General features: G+C 34.5%; 1 protein-coding gene and 1 long non-coding RNA gene across 2 annotated transcripts; both read left to right on the top strand.

Annotated features, from left to right (window-relative positions):
- The first annotated feature begins 216 nt into the window (after window positions 1-216).
- Window positions 217-3,207, top strand: LOC138857086 (uncharacterized). Its single transcript, XR_011396043.1, has 2 exons — window positions 217-1,613; window positions 2,924-3,207. It is a non-coding gene; the product is annotated as an uncharacterized lncRNA (long non-coding RNA).
- A 1,603-nt stretch (window positions 3,208-4,810) lies between these two features.
- LOC106614197 (proteasome-associated protein ECM29 homolog) lies at window positions 4,811-13,823 on the top strand. Its single transcript, XM_070109239.1, has 21 exons — window positions 4,811-4,958; window positions 5,065-5,195; window positions 5,263-5,495; window positions 5,635-5,881; window positions 5,950-6,353; window positions 6,419-6,892; window positions 6,968-7,241; window positions 7,300-7,477; window positions 7,985-8,178; window positions 8,240-8,405; window positions 8,489-8,647; window positions 8,721-9,091; window positions 9,694-9,808; window positions 9,868-10,051; window positions 10,119-10,627; window positions 10,773-10,888; window positions 11,451-11,795; window positions 11,864-11,980; window positions 12,059-12,199; window positions 12,308-13,373; window positions 13,444-13,823. Exons 1-21 carry the CDS (start codon window positions 4,931-4,933, stop codon window positions 13,659-13,661), a joined length of 5,670 nt encoding a protein of 1,889 aa, XP_069965340.1. The 5' UTR covers window positions 4,811-4,930; the 3' UTR covers window positions 13,662-13,823.
- The last annotated feature ends 135 nt before the right edge of the window (window positions 13,824-13,958 follow it).

Raw genomic sequence — 13,958 nt, 5'->3', positions numbered from 1 at the left:
CGACACAATTGCATGCGCTACCTGCGGCTACTGATTGCCATAAAACACGCAAAACTCTGCATAACAAATGCAAGCAAATGCAGCTTACAATAATCCGTTATTGTTATACAGTTTTTTTTCGCTTTTTGCTTTGACTACATAATACTTTATTTATATTATTACAATTTCTTATGGAATGAAAAATCCTTTTAAAAACATTTCAACAATATACTTAGAATTAGGAGTGGCTTTCATGCTTGTATGTTTCCTTGAATACATTTATAGAAACAGATCGACTTTTGGAAGACTAAGCTGTAAAATACACACAAATTTACATTTTTATGTGTGTACATAATACATATGCCTGTATGTACTCGTATATGTGCATGTACAGTTATTTGTGCGCATAAAGCCCCAGTGAGCAGCTATAATAATGGTTGCAAAACCACAAAGTGTAACAAAAAGCAACAAGTAAGCGCACAGCAGTACACTTTGCCGCAGCAGCAAGCAGAGAGCAGAAGCTGGCACTGGAGCAAGAGTGGGAGCGGCAAACGTTAAAGGCCATGAAGGCTACGTATAAGTATGAAAAGTATAAGCTACACAAATAACTAACACATGCACAAGCCCAAGCAGCTATAGCTATATACAGGCATACACACATGCATACATATACATGTATATGTTGTTGGCGTTGTTAGCGGACAGGTTGCCTTTGCCGCAGGCAGGATTGCTGCAGAGGTGGGCCGAATCGTACAAGTGTAGAAAGCCCTGCAATGCTGATAATAAAAAACATGAACAGCAAAATGTGAGCACACCGAAAAAATTAATACATATACATATATGTATACATATAATATACATATGTATATATGCATATAACAACCTAGTATGTACACGCCACATCGCCGTGGAACGGGTCGTTTCGCCTTTACGCTACCAAGTAAGCGGCTTGTAAGCACATACTTACAAACATATAGAAAAACCACTGGACTACATTCTCAGGGCTAGGTTAGGCGGCGAAGCGAGCTCAACAAGGCCAATTGCTGGCAGCGCCAGAGAGAGAGCCGCAGCGCGGCGAATTTTGCGACACAGAATGCCAACAATGAAAGGGAACCAAGAGCCATTGAATGCGAAAAATGACGCATAAAAGCAAGCAGCCAACAAGTACGCACCGTGTGATAACACGCAAGTGGCGCTTGGTCGGCGGCAGGAGGGAGAGCGAGCGATTGCTCACATTTCGTGCAGTTCAAACGCAGCTGGGCCGCTTCGTTGAGTTTAACACTCGACCCGAGCAATTGTTGGCGAGGCGCACAAATGTTGACTGGCGCAAAAAGGTCGGCGCCGGTGAGCGCCAAACGGTTCTGCAAAACCTGAAACGGGTCGGAAAAGGCGCTGATAGCGCGCAAAATGAAGATAACTCAGAAATGTGTGTGTGTGTGTGTGTGTGTGTGCGTGTTGACACGAAAAACGTTGCATTGCGTACGAAAAGCTGCAGATATAAGTATATATGTAGCTTGTTATATACACGCATATGTATGTATATGCTTAAGTGTCGCTGCTGTAGTGTTGGTGTTGCTTTTTCATTCCTTTTTCGTCGCCGCTGAGTGTGAGCGGTCCTTTTTTAATTGTTATTGGTATGTATTATGTACATATGTATGTACATATCTATTAATGTTGTAGTAGTTCGTAGGTATGAGCGCATCAAGGTCCAATTCTACATTTTATTTAATGATAGGATGGAGTATATGAAAAAGTGAGGTTAGCATTATTTTTAGTTGCAACCAAACTTACCTACTTTTATTCAAAATTATTAGAAGTGAATTTAATTTAAGTTTTTAAAATTAATAAATATAAAAAAATTAAACAAAATGAATTTCTAATAAATATTTAGTATTATTATTTTTTTATTACATTACGTACCAGCTTTTTTTTTTAATAAGGTATTAATTTTTTATTTTTCTGCGATTTTTAACTACGAACCTAATTTACTGTTATATAAAACAAATTATATGAAGTGAAATTAAGTTAAGTTTATAAAATTATTAAATATTAAGAAAAAAATATATTTAAAAGATTGTAATAAATATTTGCCACAATTCTTTTTATCATATTGTTAAGTTTTTTTTAATGAAGTACTGTTTATTTTAATTTTTCTGCGATTTTATCGCAATAAACATCTAACATATGTTTTAAAATAAATTATTTGAAATGAATTTAATAAACGTTTTAAAATTTAATAAATATAATAATAACAAACAAAAACTGTATGTAAAATTTAAATACATCAATTTTTTTTATATAAATAAATAAAAGTATAAATATAAAAATAAGCATAAATAAATAATTATTTTATTTGAAAAATATAAATAATAAAATTTTATTATTATTTAAATTAATCATAATTAATTATAACCTTTTTAAATTACTTTTTACTTAAATATTACACTGAGAAAACTTAAGTTAAAAAAATTTAGATTAAAATAGAATTATTTTATTTTCATAATTTTATTTATATAAATAAAATAAAATGTGGCTTTTTCTTAAGAAAAATATTACCTTGAAAAAGAAATTACTTCAAAACACAATTTTTAATTTTTTTTAATGAAAAAAATTTCCTTTTTTTTAATTTAATTTTTTTTAAATAAAATTTTAATTTAAAACAATAATTAATTAAAAAAAATTTAGCTTTAAATGTTAATATTAACTTAAAAAAATTTAATTATTATAATCTTTTTAAATTTTTAATATTAAAATATTCTTTTTATTATATTTTTACATTAGTTAAGATTATGTTATATATTTGTTTTATAAATTATTATTAATTTTTTTTTAATTTTTTTGGTTTTTTTGTTTCCATTTTCTTATTAAATATGTCAAAATGTATAAAAAAATATTCGTTTATAACATTTATAGTTAAAAATATATTAATATTTGTTTTTTATAGATGGGGTTGTTTTAGCGACCTGCAGTTGGCACATATCGTTGCAGTGACGACAGCTATGATGATGCGGAAGGCATTTTCCACCCCTTCACCTCTAAAAAAGCCAGAATGTATTATAATCTATTTAAATTTTATAATCAAATTATCTTTTTTATATTATTACATTATTACTTAAATTAAGTAAGCTTATATTATATTTATATTTGTTTTTCATAAATTAATTTTGTAAAATATGTAAAATCTTTTATTCCAATATTGTATATTAAAATATTCATTAATTTTTATAAGAAATATGTTAAATAATATTTTTATAATATCTATAATAAAAACATATTATTATTGTTATAAAAAATTGGGTTTTATTAATTTTAAAATTAAAATTTTTTTTATTCATTCTAGTTTTATGTGAAGTAAATCGAAAAATATTGTTTCTTTAATTTTTATATTTAAATGGTGGTTTTATTAAGTGCCGGGTTCACGAATCCGAAATCAGAGTTTTAATTAAAATAAAGAAGAATTTACGAAGTACATAACATCAATATCAAAAATATGTTGGAAGGAAAACTGCCCCTCCAAGAAAAAATATGCCGCTACTGGTTTTATTTATTAGATTTTTATCTTGAAATTTTTAAATAATATTTTACTTATATTTTTATAATGTTTATATTACTTTTATGTTATGATTAAATATTACCAAATATTTTGTACATATTTTTTACCAGCATTAATATAAAAATTCATTTAGTTCCATTTTGATACATACATACATATATACATTTTGCGCTCTCCTCATCACTAATTTCTTTTCAATTAATCATTTCTGTTAATTCAATATTTTCTATATTAGTTGCACTCAGTTGAATTAATTTTATTCTTATAAATAAATCGTTTTTATACCAAAATCACATACTGCATTTTCGTTTAATTACTTACACCTTCTCCTTGACGGATCCTGTTGACCTTTTGTTCGCTAACACATTTGTATACATATACATATATATGTATATGTACAAACAACAAAAACCACACAACCGCATTTTCGATTTTTAAAGCGAGCACAGCATTTAAGGGGTCGTCCTGGCGTCTTACCTGGGAAGTGGCGACTTTTGCTTTTGTTGTTGTTTTTGATTTTTTGTAGCAAGTCTGCTGTTGCGTATGACCATGCTGGTTGATTGTTGTTGTAATATCGATAAAACTTTATTTTTAATTTACTCCAATATGAGAATACGCATTGCACGCTACACTTAAGGCGGCCCATGAAGACGCCGCTAAGGTCTAAAGCCAGACAGGTGCAATTATATATGGTCGTAAAATGAACTTTGATTACAATGATTTATAATTAAATTTATTCATGAGAGGTATAAAAATACCGTTTTGTTGAAATGCATTACTAATTCAAGTCTAAGTAGTATGATAGCTCAGCTGATCAGTCATTTGTGATGGTTTCTGCAGTAGTTGAAAAAGAGGTTTGAAGTTGCAGTTTTGATCAAAAATTGTGATTTCATGAAAAATCTGTGTAAAATGTTAACTAATTACTAACTAATGTTAATTTTTTTTTCTTCTAGAAAACAGGTTATTTTTTTAGAATCTTAGTTTTAACAAAAAAGTCTTTGAGAGTGGAAGTTATGCCTATATAAGCAAAAAAGTTACATATTCAAATTACTATATACCTAATTATTCAGCAATATTTTTATAACAACAATTTTATATATAATCTTAGTTTTAACAAAAAAGTCTTTGAGAGTGGAAGTTATGCTTATATTAGCAAAAAATTTACATATTCAAATTAATATATCTAATTATTCAGCAATATTTTTATTACAATATTTTTTTATATTACTAATCTAATATATATTGTGAATGAGCTAGCAGCAAAAAGAAGTTTCGGGAATGTCCCAATAAGCAATAAGAAGCAGCATTTCGCATATGTTCAATATCACAACAAAACAAAAAGGTAAACTGAAAATTAGTTGACAGCGAATAGTTAACAGAAAGCAGAAAACAAAAAAAATGTCATCAACACCAGCTGAAGAAATTGGTAAGAAATTGCCTTTTAATTAATATTAAATTATATATAATCAATAGCAAATGTTTGAAACACATCTAAAATGAATACTTATACATGATACATAATTTCTTTAAAGAATTATTGGAGCGTGTGCTACTGCGTTTGGGCTGTGCCGACAGTGATGAAAAGTTGGAGGCTATTGTGGTACGTTTTTTGACGCCGGTTATATTGAAGATCTCCTCACCACATGATGCAGTGCGCACAAAGGTCTATAACATAACTTTAAAATTTCTCTAAAAAACTGGCTTATTTACACTTACTTATGTTAACGTAGGTCGTTGAAGTGCTGACGCATATTAAGCGACGCGTCACTTCACGTCCCTTGGTGCAAATACCAGTTGAAGCGCTATTAGATCAGTACTCTAATGCAGGCAATTCACCATTTTTGCTCAATTTTGCTATTATTTTCATAACAATGGGTTTTCCGCGTCTCAGTATTGAGCAACAAAGCGCACTGGTGCCTAAAGTGCTAGTCTGCGAAGAAAAGCTGGTGAATTATCGTGATAAGTAAGTGTTTGTTGAATTAGAACTGATTTGGTGTGCCCACTGGATTTTAAATTGACAATAATTAGCGCATATTCAGTAAAATAAAATATATTTTTCATAATATATTAAATTTTAATACAATTTATTTTCATTCTCTTAGACTTTTCATGCTCGTATTACCAATTTTGGGTGATATTAAGCTGCCAGATGATCCAGCGCGCGTGAATGAAGTTTTGAAGTTGGACGATAAGCCCACAGTACGTAAAAATTTTCTACAATTGCTACAAGACGTGTTGCTGCTACCCTACGGCGTTACACAAGAGCAAGATGTACTGCCACCTGGCATGAGTTTTTATTCGTTTAAACGCGCTGCAGTTAGTAATTGGAAGGCTGAAGAGTTGGAGAAGGTTTGACGCAGTAAATTATGCAAAATAACATGCATTTATTATTTTTTTTTTCGTTCAACTCTCACTAGATTAAGAAAGGCATAGTGCGCCTAATTTGCGCTGGCCTTTTTAAGGACGTCGAATCGTTTATCCTTTTGGTTTTGGCATCCTCAGATACACGTTTCAGCGTAGCTACACCAGCCATAGCCGAGCTGAGCAAAGTGTGCACAGCAATTGATTTTGCCGATCCACAAATGACCGCGCCACTTTATACGCTCTTCTGCGGTAACAACAGCCAGGATGCTGAACGCAAAACAGCGCCTTGCTGTGCACGCGTACGTCAAAAACTACTACAATACTTAATTAAATGTCGTGGTAAGGGCATCAATACGCCCAAAGGCATACAAGTCATATTCGAGGGTCTCTTCGGCGAGAATACAAATCAGAAATGCAAAGTGTTGGCGCTACAATTCGCTGAGAATCTTATCAAAGAGTTAGTGTTTATAAAATCGTTTTGGTTAAAAAAATATTATATAGTATTTTTTTTTAATTTTTCAGTGGTCCAATTGTTATTGTTTCCAAAGTGGCAAAGGTACTGCTTACTGGACTCATAAAAGTAAGTGGACGCGAATCGAACGAAGCGCATGATGTGCAAAATGCTGCGCTCTCAGCGCTTGCACAATTGGCACGCACCTGTCCGGAGGTGATAAATCAGGATTTAAAAGTGGTACTCGCATTTTTCAACCATTTAGCCAATGCCTCAGCTGATCTACAATCGTCTATACGTGATGCTTTGGTCGCCATGGCGCCGGCATTTGCTTGGAAGTCAGAAAAAGCTGTCGAACGGTCGGAAAATCTCGAAGAGAATATACAGCTAAGTGGACAACAACATTTGTTATTGGCCATGCTAACGGATAATGTGGAATCGAAGCAGCAAATTGTGCAGAATGCGACAAGCGTATTTCTCACCAATTGCTATCCGGAATATTATGCGCCAGCGCGTCTTTTATTATTGCTAATTGCAGGCGAACGGTATGCTGCCAACTTTTATGCGAACATTTGCTTATATTAATTTTTATTATTAAAAAATATATTTTTTATTTGTAGCAATCATTTGCACGACACCGTTACCACTTATCTGTATGGCGTTTCGAAGAAAGATCATGTGGACTACAACTTAATCTACTCCGTGGAATATGTGGAACAACCAAAAGATGATTTCAATCAATTGTCCACAGAACGCCGTCCGATTGTGTTGCCTAGCTTTAAAAGTATCATGCAACATGTTAGCCAAATGGCCGAAAGACGTTTGTTGAAGAATTATGGTTGTGAGACAATTAGCAATGTCAAATTGGCTTTCAGTCAAACTGTCTACGAGGAGGTTAATAATAAGCCGAAGTTTTGTTTTAGATCATAAAAAAAGTTGTTCTTGCTTATAGATATTGGATTACTTGCGTATCTGTCTCTGGTACTCGGCTGGCGCACGCGCAGCACCTGGCGATGAGAAGGCGGCAGCCAAATTGAAGTCTTATATAGCCGAAAACTACGAAGAGAGCGAACAAAATGAACTGCATCAATATGTGCTGTTTGTTAAGCGTTATGTGGAAGCTAAACGAAGTGAGTAACATGAGGAAATATAAACAAAGAATAATAGGCGTTGAAAAGTTACTAAGAATTTCTAAAAATTTGTGAAAAAAAGAAAACACATTAACTTCTGCTGCACCGAAGCTTTCTTATAGCATAAGATATTTCTTATAGTATAAGAAAATCTTTATCTTGATTTTTATCTGTCAGTTTCTATGGCAGCTATATGCTGCAGTGATCCGATCTAAATAGCTTGTTCGGATATTGTAGCGTTGTCTTGAACCATAATCTTTGCCAAATTTCGTGCAGATATTTTGTGAAATAAAAAAATTTTCCAAAGAAAAACTAAATTTTTAACAATCAGTTCGTATGACAGTTATACGCTATAGTGGTCTGATCTGAATATAAAAAGCAGCATAATATACCACTTAAAAATTACTTATATTCAATTTTGGCTTTCTAGAAGTTACCACTTAAAAATTACTAAAATTCCATTTATGTTTTCTAAAATCTTTAATTCATTAAAATATGTTTCCATAGCCGAGGTGAATATGCTCTGCCTTTACGATTTACTAAATGTGGCGCCCGAGCTGCTAACCCAACCGCACATGCATCTGCTTACACCACTGTCGAATTCATTAAAGGACGTCTTGGAGACAATGCGCGCTCATGTGGCTCAGGTCTATGGTATACTCTTGGCTTACGGCTGCAAGGACAAGGAGTTTGATGCACAAGTAATTTAAAAAATATATATAATTTTAAACTAATATTTAAACTAAATATTTTTGCTTCTAGATCAGCGAATGCCTCAGAGAGCTGCCACAAAAGTCGCTAGAGAACAAACATGGTTGGATGCTGGTTTTGGGTCACGCCTTCAGTCGCAAAATCGCGCTATTAAAGGGCACATCAGCTAAGCAACTGCATGAATGGGATGTTTTCGTCAATACTGTGAAAGTTATAGGTAGAAAAATGCTTGCAAATATTTATTAAATGCAATCGGTGAATTTGTGAAACAAAAATATAACTGCATTAAATTTTTTACAGTTAAAATGATGCACGAATCACAGTGGCTGTTAGTTGCCGCTGCCGTCAAATGTATTTCGATGATCGGCAAAATGGCCGTCATACCAAATGTCGAAGTGGAAATACTAGTGCCGGTAGCCGGCGATAAAAACGACGATGACGATAATATTGAATACGAGAGTAAGTTAAGATAACCGCTCTTAGCGTCAAAACTTACTTAATTAATTTGGTGTTACATTTTACCGTTTAACAGCCGCTAAAGCCTCAACGAAGCTTCTAATTTATCATGACATTTATACGCTGTTGCGCAATGTTTCGGTGCGCGCACGCGTACGTGAGGATGCTGCGCGTTGTCTCGGCTACTTGGCCATTGGTGATGGTGAATTCTTTACACAACGCAATTTGGATAAGTTTTTGGCAATTATTAAAACACAAAAGGATGTTGCTTTGAATATTGCCATATCGGAAGCTATGGTAGCCACTCTAAACGGTTATGATATAAACGCTAGCGATGATTTTGCTAGCAATCACAAGAGTAATCCGTATTGTAATGATGAAATATTTGAGAAATTTATGATGTCGCTGGTGCGTTTGGTGCCAGAGCCGAATGTGCATTCGAGACAGGTGAGTTAAGTATACTTTGGCTGGTGGTAAATTTGCTGACTTAAATTTTTCAGTATTTTGTGATAAGATAGTTTGAAGTACGAGTAAATCGACATAAAAAGGCTAACTCACCACGTGGTGAAAAATTATAAAATAGTAACTTACCATAAACGGTGAAAACCTATAAAAAATCTAACTCACCACTCGTGGTGAAAAACCTTTATTCTTCACTTAATAATTTTACATTAAAAACATTATTCATTAACCGTGGTGTAAATATATCCATGTTGGTAGTTGCGTAAAAAACTGTACTCGTAGTGGCTGGATCGCCATACAAAATATTTTTGCATTTTAGTAGTCTGTATGTGATGTACATTTTCATCTTTCGCCACTCGTGGTGAAAATCTTCATCTTCATCTTTTTAAAAAATATATTGAATGTAGTTTTCGGAAAACCTCCCAGAAGATTTTTATGTTTCAAAAAACTGTGGGGAGTTCAAAGTCATCTGTAGAAGTTGAAGCCTTCATTTTTTTAGCCTAATCTTCACCTTTATTTGATTTTCTTTTAATATTTTTAACAAATATTTTTATAACATTTATTTTTTTTTGCATAATTTTATCTAGGCCTCTTCGGTTTGGCTACTGGCTTTGATTAAAAACTGCAGCCACCGACCAGCTGTGCTCAAAAATAAGGAAATCTTGCAATTTGCATTCACCGAATTGCTTTCCGATGACAGCGGTAGGCTTTTAAATTATCGCAAACCCAACTTAGTAATTCACATTTTTTTTCGCTTGTAGAATTCGTACAAGATGTTGCCTCGCGTGGCTTAGGACTTGTCTATTCACTTTCGGATGCCAACAGTCAAAATGATTTGGCCAATTCGCTCTTGGATCAACTGATCGGCGGTAAGCGACAAGTAAATAAAGTCAGTGAGGAAACGGAGCTCTTCGCCGAAGGCATGCTGGGCAAAACGCCCACTGGGTAAGTGTATGTTTCCCTAAAGAATGAATGTAATGAACTAATATAATATTTTTTTTTAAACACGCAGCGGCAACATAACCACCTACAAGGAACTCTGCTCACTCGCTTCCGATCTCAATCAACCCGAAATGGTCTATCAATTCATGCAATTAGCCAATCACAATGCCGCTTGGACCAGTAAGCTTGGTGCTGCTTTCGGTTTGAAATCGATAAGCGCTGATTCGAAAGCCAAAATGCAACCCTATCTTGGCAAGATCATACCGCGTCTATATCGCTACAAATACGATCCAACGCCAAAAATACAAAACTCTATGATTTCCATTTGGGATTCGGTCGTAAGCGATCCGAAGGAGGCGGTGGAAAAGTATTATTGGGAAATTTTAACAGAAATATTGGACAATTTAACGTTCACCGAGTGGCGTGTGCGCATCGCTTGCTGTTTGGCGGTGCGTGATTTGCTCAAACGACCGAATGGTTTGCGCTTGCGCAGCGATGAAAAGAAAATGGATGCCATTAGGCAGAGTAAGGCTGAAAATGAGGCGATCAAAAGCGCCGTCAGCACACCTATGGAAGTTGGTAAGTTACAGAACTCAAAACGATGGTCATAAACGAGCGAAAGTTTGGACGATCGATTTTGTATTTGTAAAGGGTATTATAGCTTCTGTGCAACCGAAGTTAACTTTTTTTTTTGTTTTTAATAATTTCACGTTGTACTTTCAAGATGAAATACCCGAGCCGGAACTGCAAGAGCTGTGGGCTCAACTGTTTCGCGTCATGGACGACATACACGAAGGTACGCGCTTAGCAGCACAAGGATCGGTAATGTTTCTGAGCAAGGTGAGTTACAAGTTTTTTCAAATTAAATTAAATTTTTTTGTCATTCGAATTTTTTTTATATTTTATTTGATTTATTTTTTTTGTTACATTTTTATTTCTTTTGAAATTTTGTTACCTTTTTTTTTAATTTTTTACAAGTTTTTTCTGTATTTTTTAAATTTATTTTTTTGTTTTATTTTCTGTATTTTTTTTTGTTATTTTCTGTTTTTTCTTAATTTTTTTTAATTTATATTGTTTTTTGTAATTTTATTTGTTTTAAATTTTTTTAATTTATATTTTTTTTTGTAATTTTATTTGTTTATTATTGTAAATAAATTAAATTTTTATTTATTTTAAATTTAAATTTTATTTATTTTAATTTAATTTTTTTTTAATTAAAATTAAATTTTTTTGTATTTTTTATTTTTTTAAATATTAATTTTTCGGGTTTTTAATTTAATTTTTAACAAGTTTCTTGTGAGTAATTTTTGTATTATTTTATTGTTTCAATCTTTAAAATGTTTTTAATTTTGTATTTTTATACATATTAATCTTTTCTAATTTATTTTATTTCCTACATCAGCTCTGTGTCTCAGCTGCTTCATCGGATCACGGCAAATCCGGTCTGGCAGTCGCCTCTTCCATTTTACCACTACTACTGCAGACTGGCGTAACACACACAGTCGCCGATATACGTAAAATCAGTATTCGTACAATTTCGGAAATGATCGACTCTTCGGGTTCATTGATTGCGCCACATTTGCCCATGTTGATACCGTGTCTACTGAAGGCCACCGGTGAGGTGGAAAACTCTAAGTTGTCATATTTATCAACACGCCTGGGCGCAGATAATGAGGCGCAAGAAGCTGTAGACACAGTGCGCGCTGAGGCAGCCAAATCGCATCATACCATGGAATCGATATCGAAGGTGACTTTGAGTTTTGGTGTACTATAAGAAATTTTTTTTATCGCTCTCTCTCGATGTTTTTTTTTCAGTGCATGCGTTATATAGACTACAAGGTACTTGAGGAGATGACCCCCGCCGTTTTAGAGTTGATCAAAACGAATATTATATTAGGCACGAAGATTGCTTGCGCGCATTTCGTCTGCTTGGTGGGTTAAAATTTGTTAACATTTATATTATTTAATAATTTTCCATTATTTTCTATATATTCTATGCAAAAAATACAGATAAGCATACGTGTTGGCAAAGACATGGCGCCGCTTGTCGGCAAGTATCTCGCTGCCTGCTTTGTGGGCCTGAAAGATCACAATGCCACTGTGCGCAAATACTACGCGAATGCCGTGGGCCATTTGGTGGGCATAGCTAAGGTGATTTATGCTGCAAAAAAAATACTTAAAATTTATAATAAATTTTTTAAATTTATAATAAATTTTTTTAATTTATTTTTTTTTTATACTAATTTTTCGGTCACGCAGGAGAAGTCAATTAAAAATCTGTTCGTCAAGCTCGATGAACTCTACATGGAGAATTCGGCAAATCGTTCGGTGCCACTCGCTATACAAGCAATTAATAAGCGTCACAATGATTTGCTGAAAGACTACCTCGACGATGTATTACCGCTGGCGTTTTTCGCCAAACACGAGGAACCCAACGATGAGAACAAATCGAATATTGAGCTGTGGAAGGAGTTGTGGAATGAGATTAGTCCCGGTGATGCCGGCATACGCATGAATTTGCATGTGATCATACCGAAATTGGAGAAATCGCTGGATGAGGCTAGCTGGCTGCGCAAGACACAAGCCGGCAATGCTATACATACGATCGCTATGCGTCTCAGCGGCACCATAGATGCCGAGCAACGTCTGCGTTTAATCAATTTGCTGCTCGGCGAGCTGCAAGGACGCACATTCAAGGGTAAGGAACGTCTGCTGCATGCATTGGCCGCGTTGTGCAAGGGACTCGATCGTCATCATGAGATTACGGCGCGTATAGTGGACGCCGCAATGCGTGAATGCCGCAAGGAGGAGCCGCAATATCGCACGCTAGCGCTGCAGGCGCTGGGCGATATACTGGAAGAGCTCGAGGTGGATCGTTTTGAGGAAGTCTACAATATGATCTGGTATTTGTTGGAGGAGAAGGAATTGCGTAAAGAGGAAAGCGATGTGGTGGGTGCGAAAACGCTAACCGCCGATGAGCGCAATAAACGCGCAACCATTTTCAATAAACTAAAGGAGACCGTTTGTGAGACTTTGGGCAAGTCATGGCCGAAGCATGGCGTCGAAACGCAATACAAATATCAGCTGCAATTTGTCGAGCGTTGCTTGTTGTGCTTGCGCAGCAGCACACGACCCGTGCAGGTAAGCTTATTGGGTGCGCTTTGCAAGTTTGTGGAGCGTTTGTGCGTGTTCGCTAGCGATAGCGCACCGCCTGCGCTGGCGGGCAATCAGGAGAAGAAGGTGAAGGTGGACAATTGTGAGGCGCGCGATATGATTGTGGAGAAAATCTGCAATCAGGTGCTGTCGGCGGTGATTTATGCATCAGGTGCGTGTAGCAAAGTTAAAATATTAAAATTATAATTAATATTTATTATTATTTTTTTTATTCCGTACAGCGCTGCCACACACCGGCCTCAAGAAGGAATCTCTCAACATTGTGTTAGTGCTCATTAAACGCTTAACCGATGCCAAAGACATAAAAAATCTAACGCTGGTAAAAAGCGCTTTCGAAGAGAATTTACCGAACTTCCAAAAAGATCCAACACCGGAAGTGCGTTGTCGCGTCAACGATATTGAGGAGAAATTCAGCAAGTTCACTTTCAAGGACGATTGAAATTCATAGCATGCGCTCACTTTAAATATTGTTTGAGGCTGCTGAAAGTGGCAGTTGATGTCACAAATACTTACATACAGAAATACATACACATATAAATATATATAAAATACAGACGTGATGTGAATTTAATAAAAATAATAATAAAATATTAAAAAAAAGCAGAGGTGCTTTCATATAATATTATATTTTTGGGTACATTTTATCTTAAACTTTTGCTATTCTTGTTGTAGCGGCATAAAACATTTTCCAAAAACTAATTTTTAGACAGCGTAAGTGACCGTTAACTCGCTATCC

Source organism: Bactrocera oleae, chromosome 4 (genome assembly GCF_042242935.1).
Source record: "Bactrocera oleae isolate idBacOlea1 chromosome 4, idBacOlea1, whole genome shotgun sequence".
In the NCBI taxonomy this organism is placed as follows: domain Eukaryota; kingdom Metazoa; phylum Arthropoda; class Insecta; order Diptera; family Tephritidae; genus Bactrocera; species Bactrocera oleae.
This window is presented reverse-complemented; position numbering and strand designations above follow the sequence as displayed.

Coding starts and splice junctions, on each gene's coding strand:
- LOC106614197 (XM_070109239.1), top strand. CDS start 4,931: ATGTCATCAACACCAGCTGAAGAAATTG. Junction 8,406..8,488: donor CAATACTGTGAAAGTTATAG/GTAGAAAAATGC, acceptor AATTTTTTACAG/TTAAAATGATGCACGAATCA. Junction 9,809..9,867: donor ATTGCTTTCCGATGACAGCG/GTAGGCTTTTAA, acceptor TTTCGCTTGTAG/AATTCGTACAAGATGTTGCC.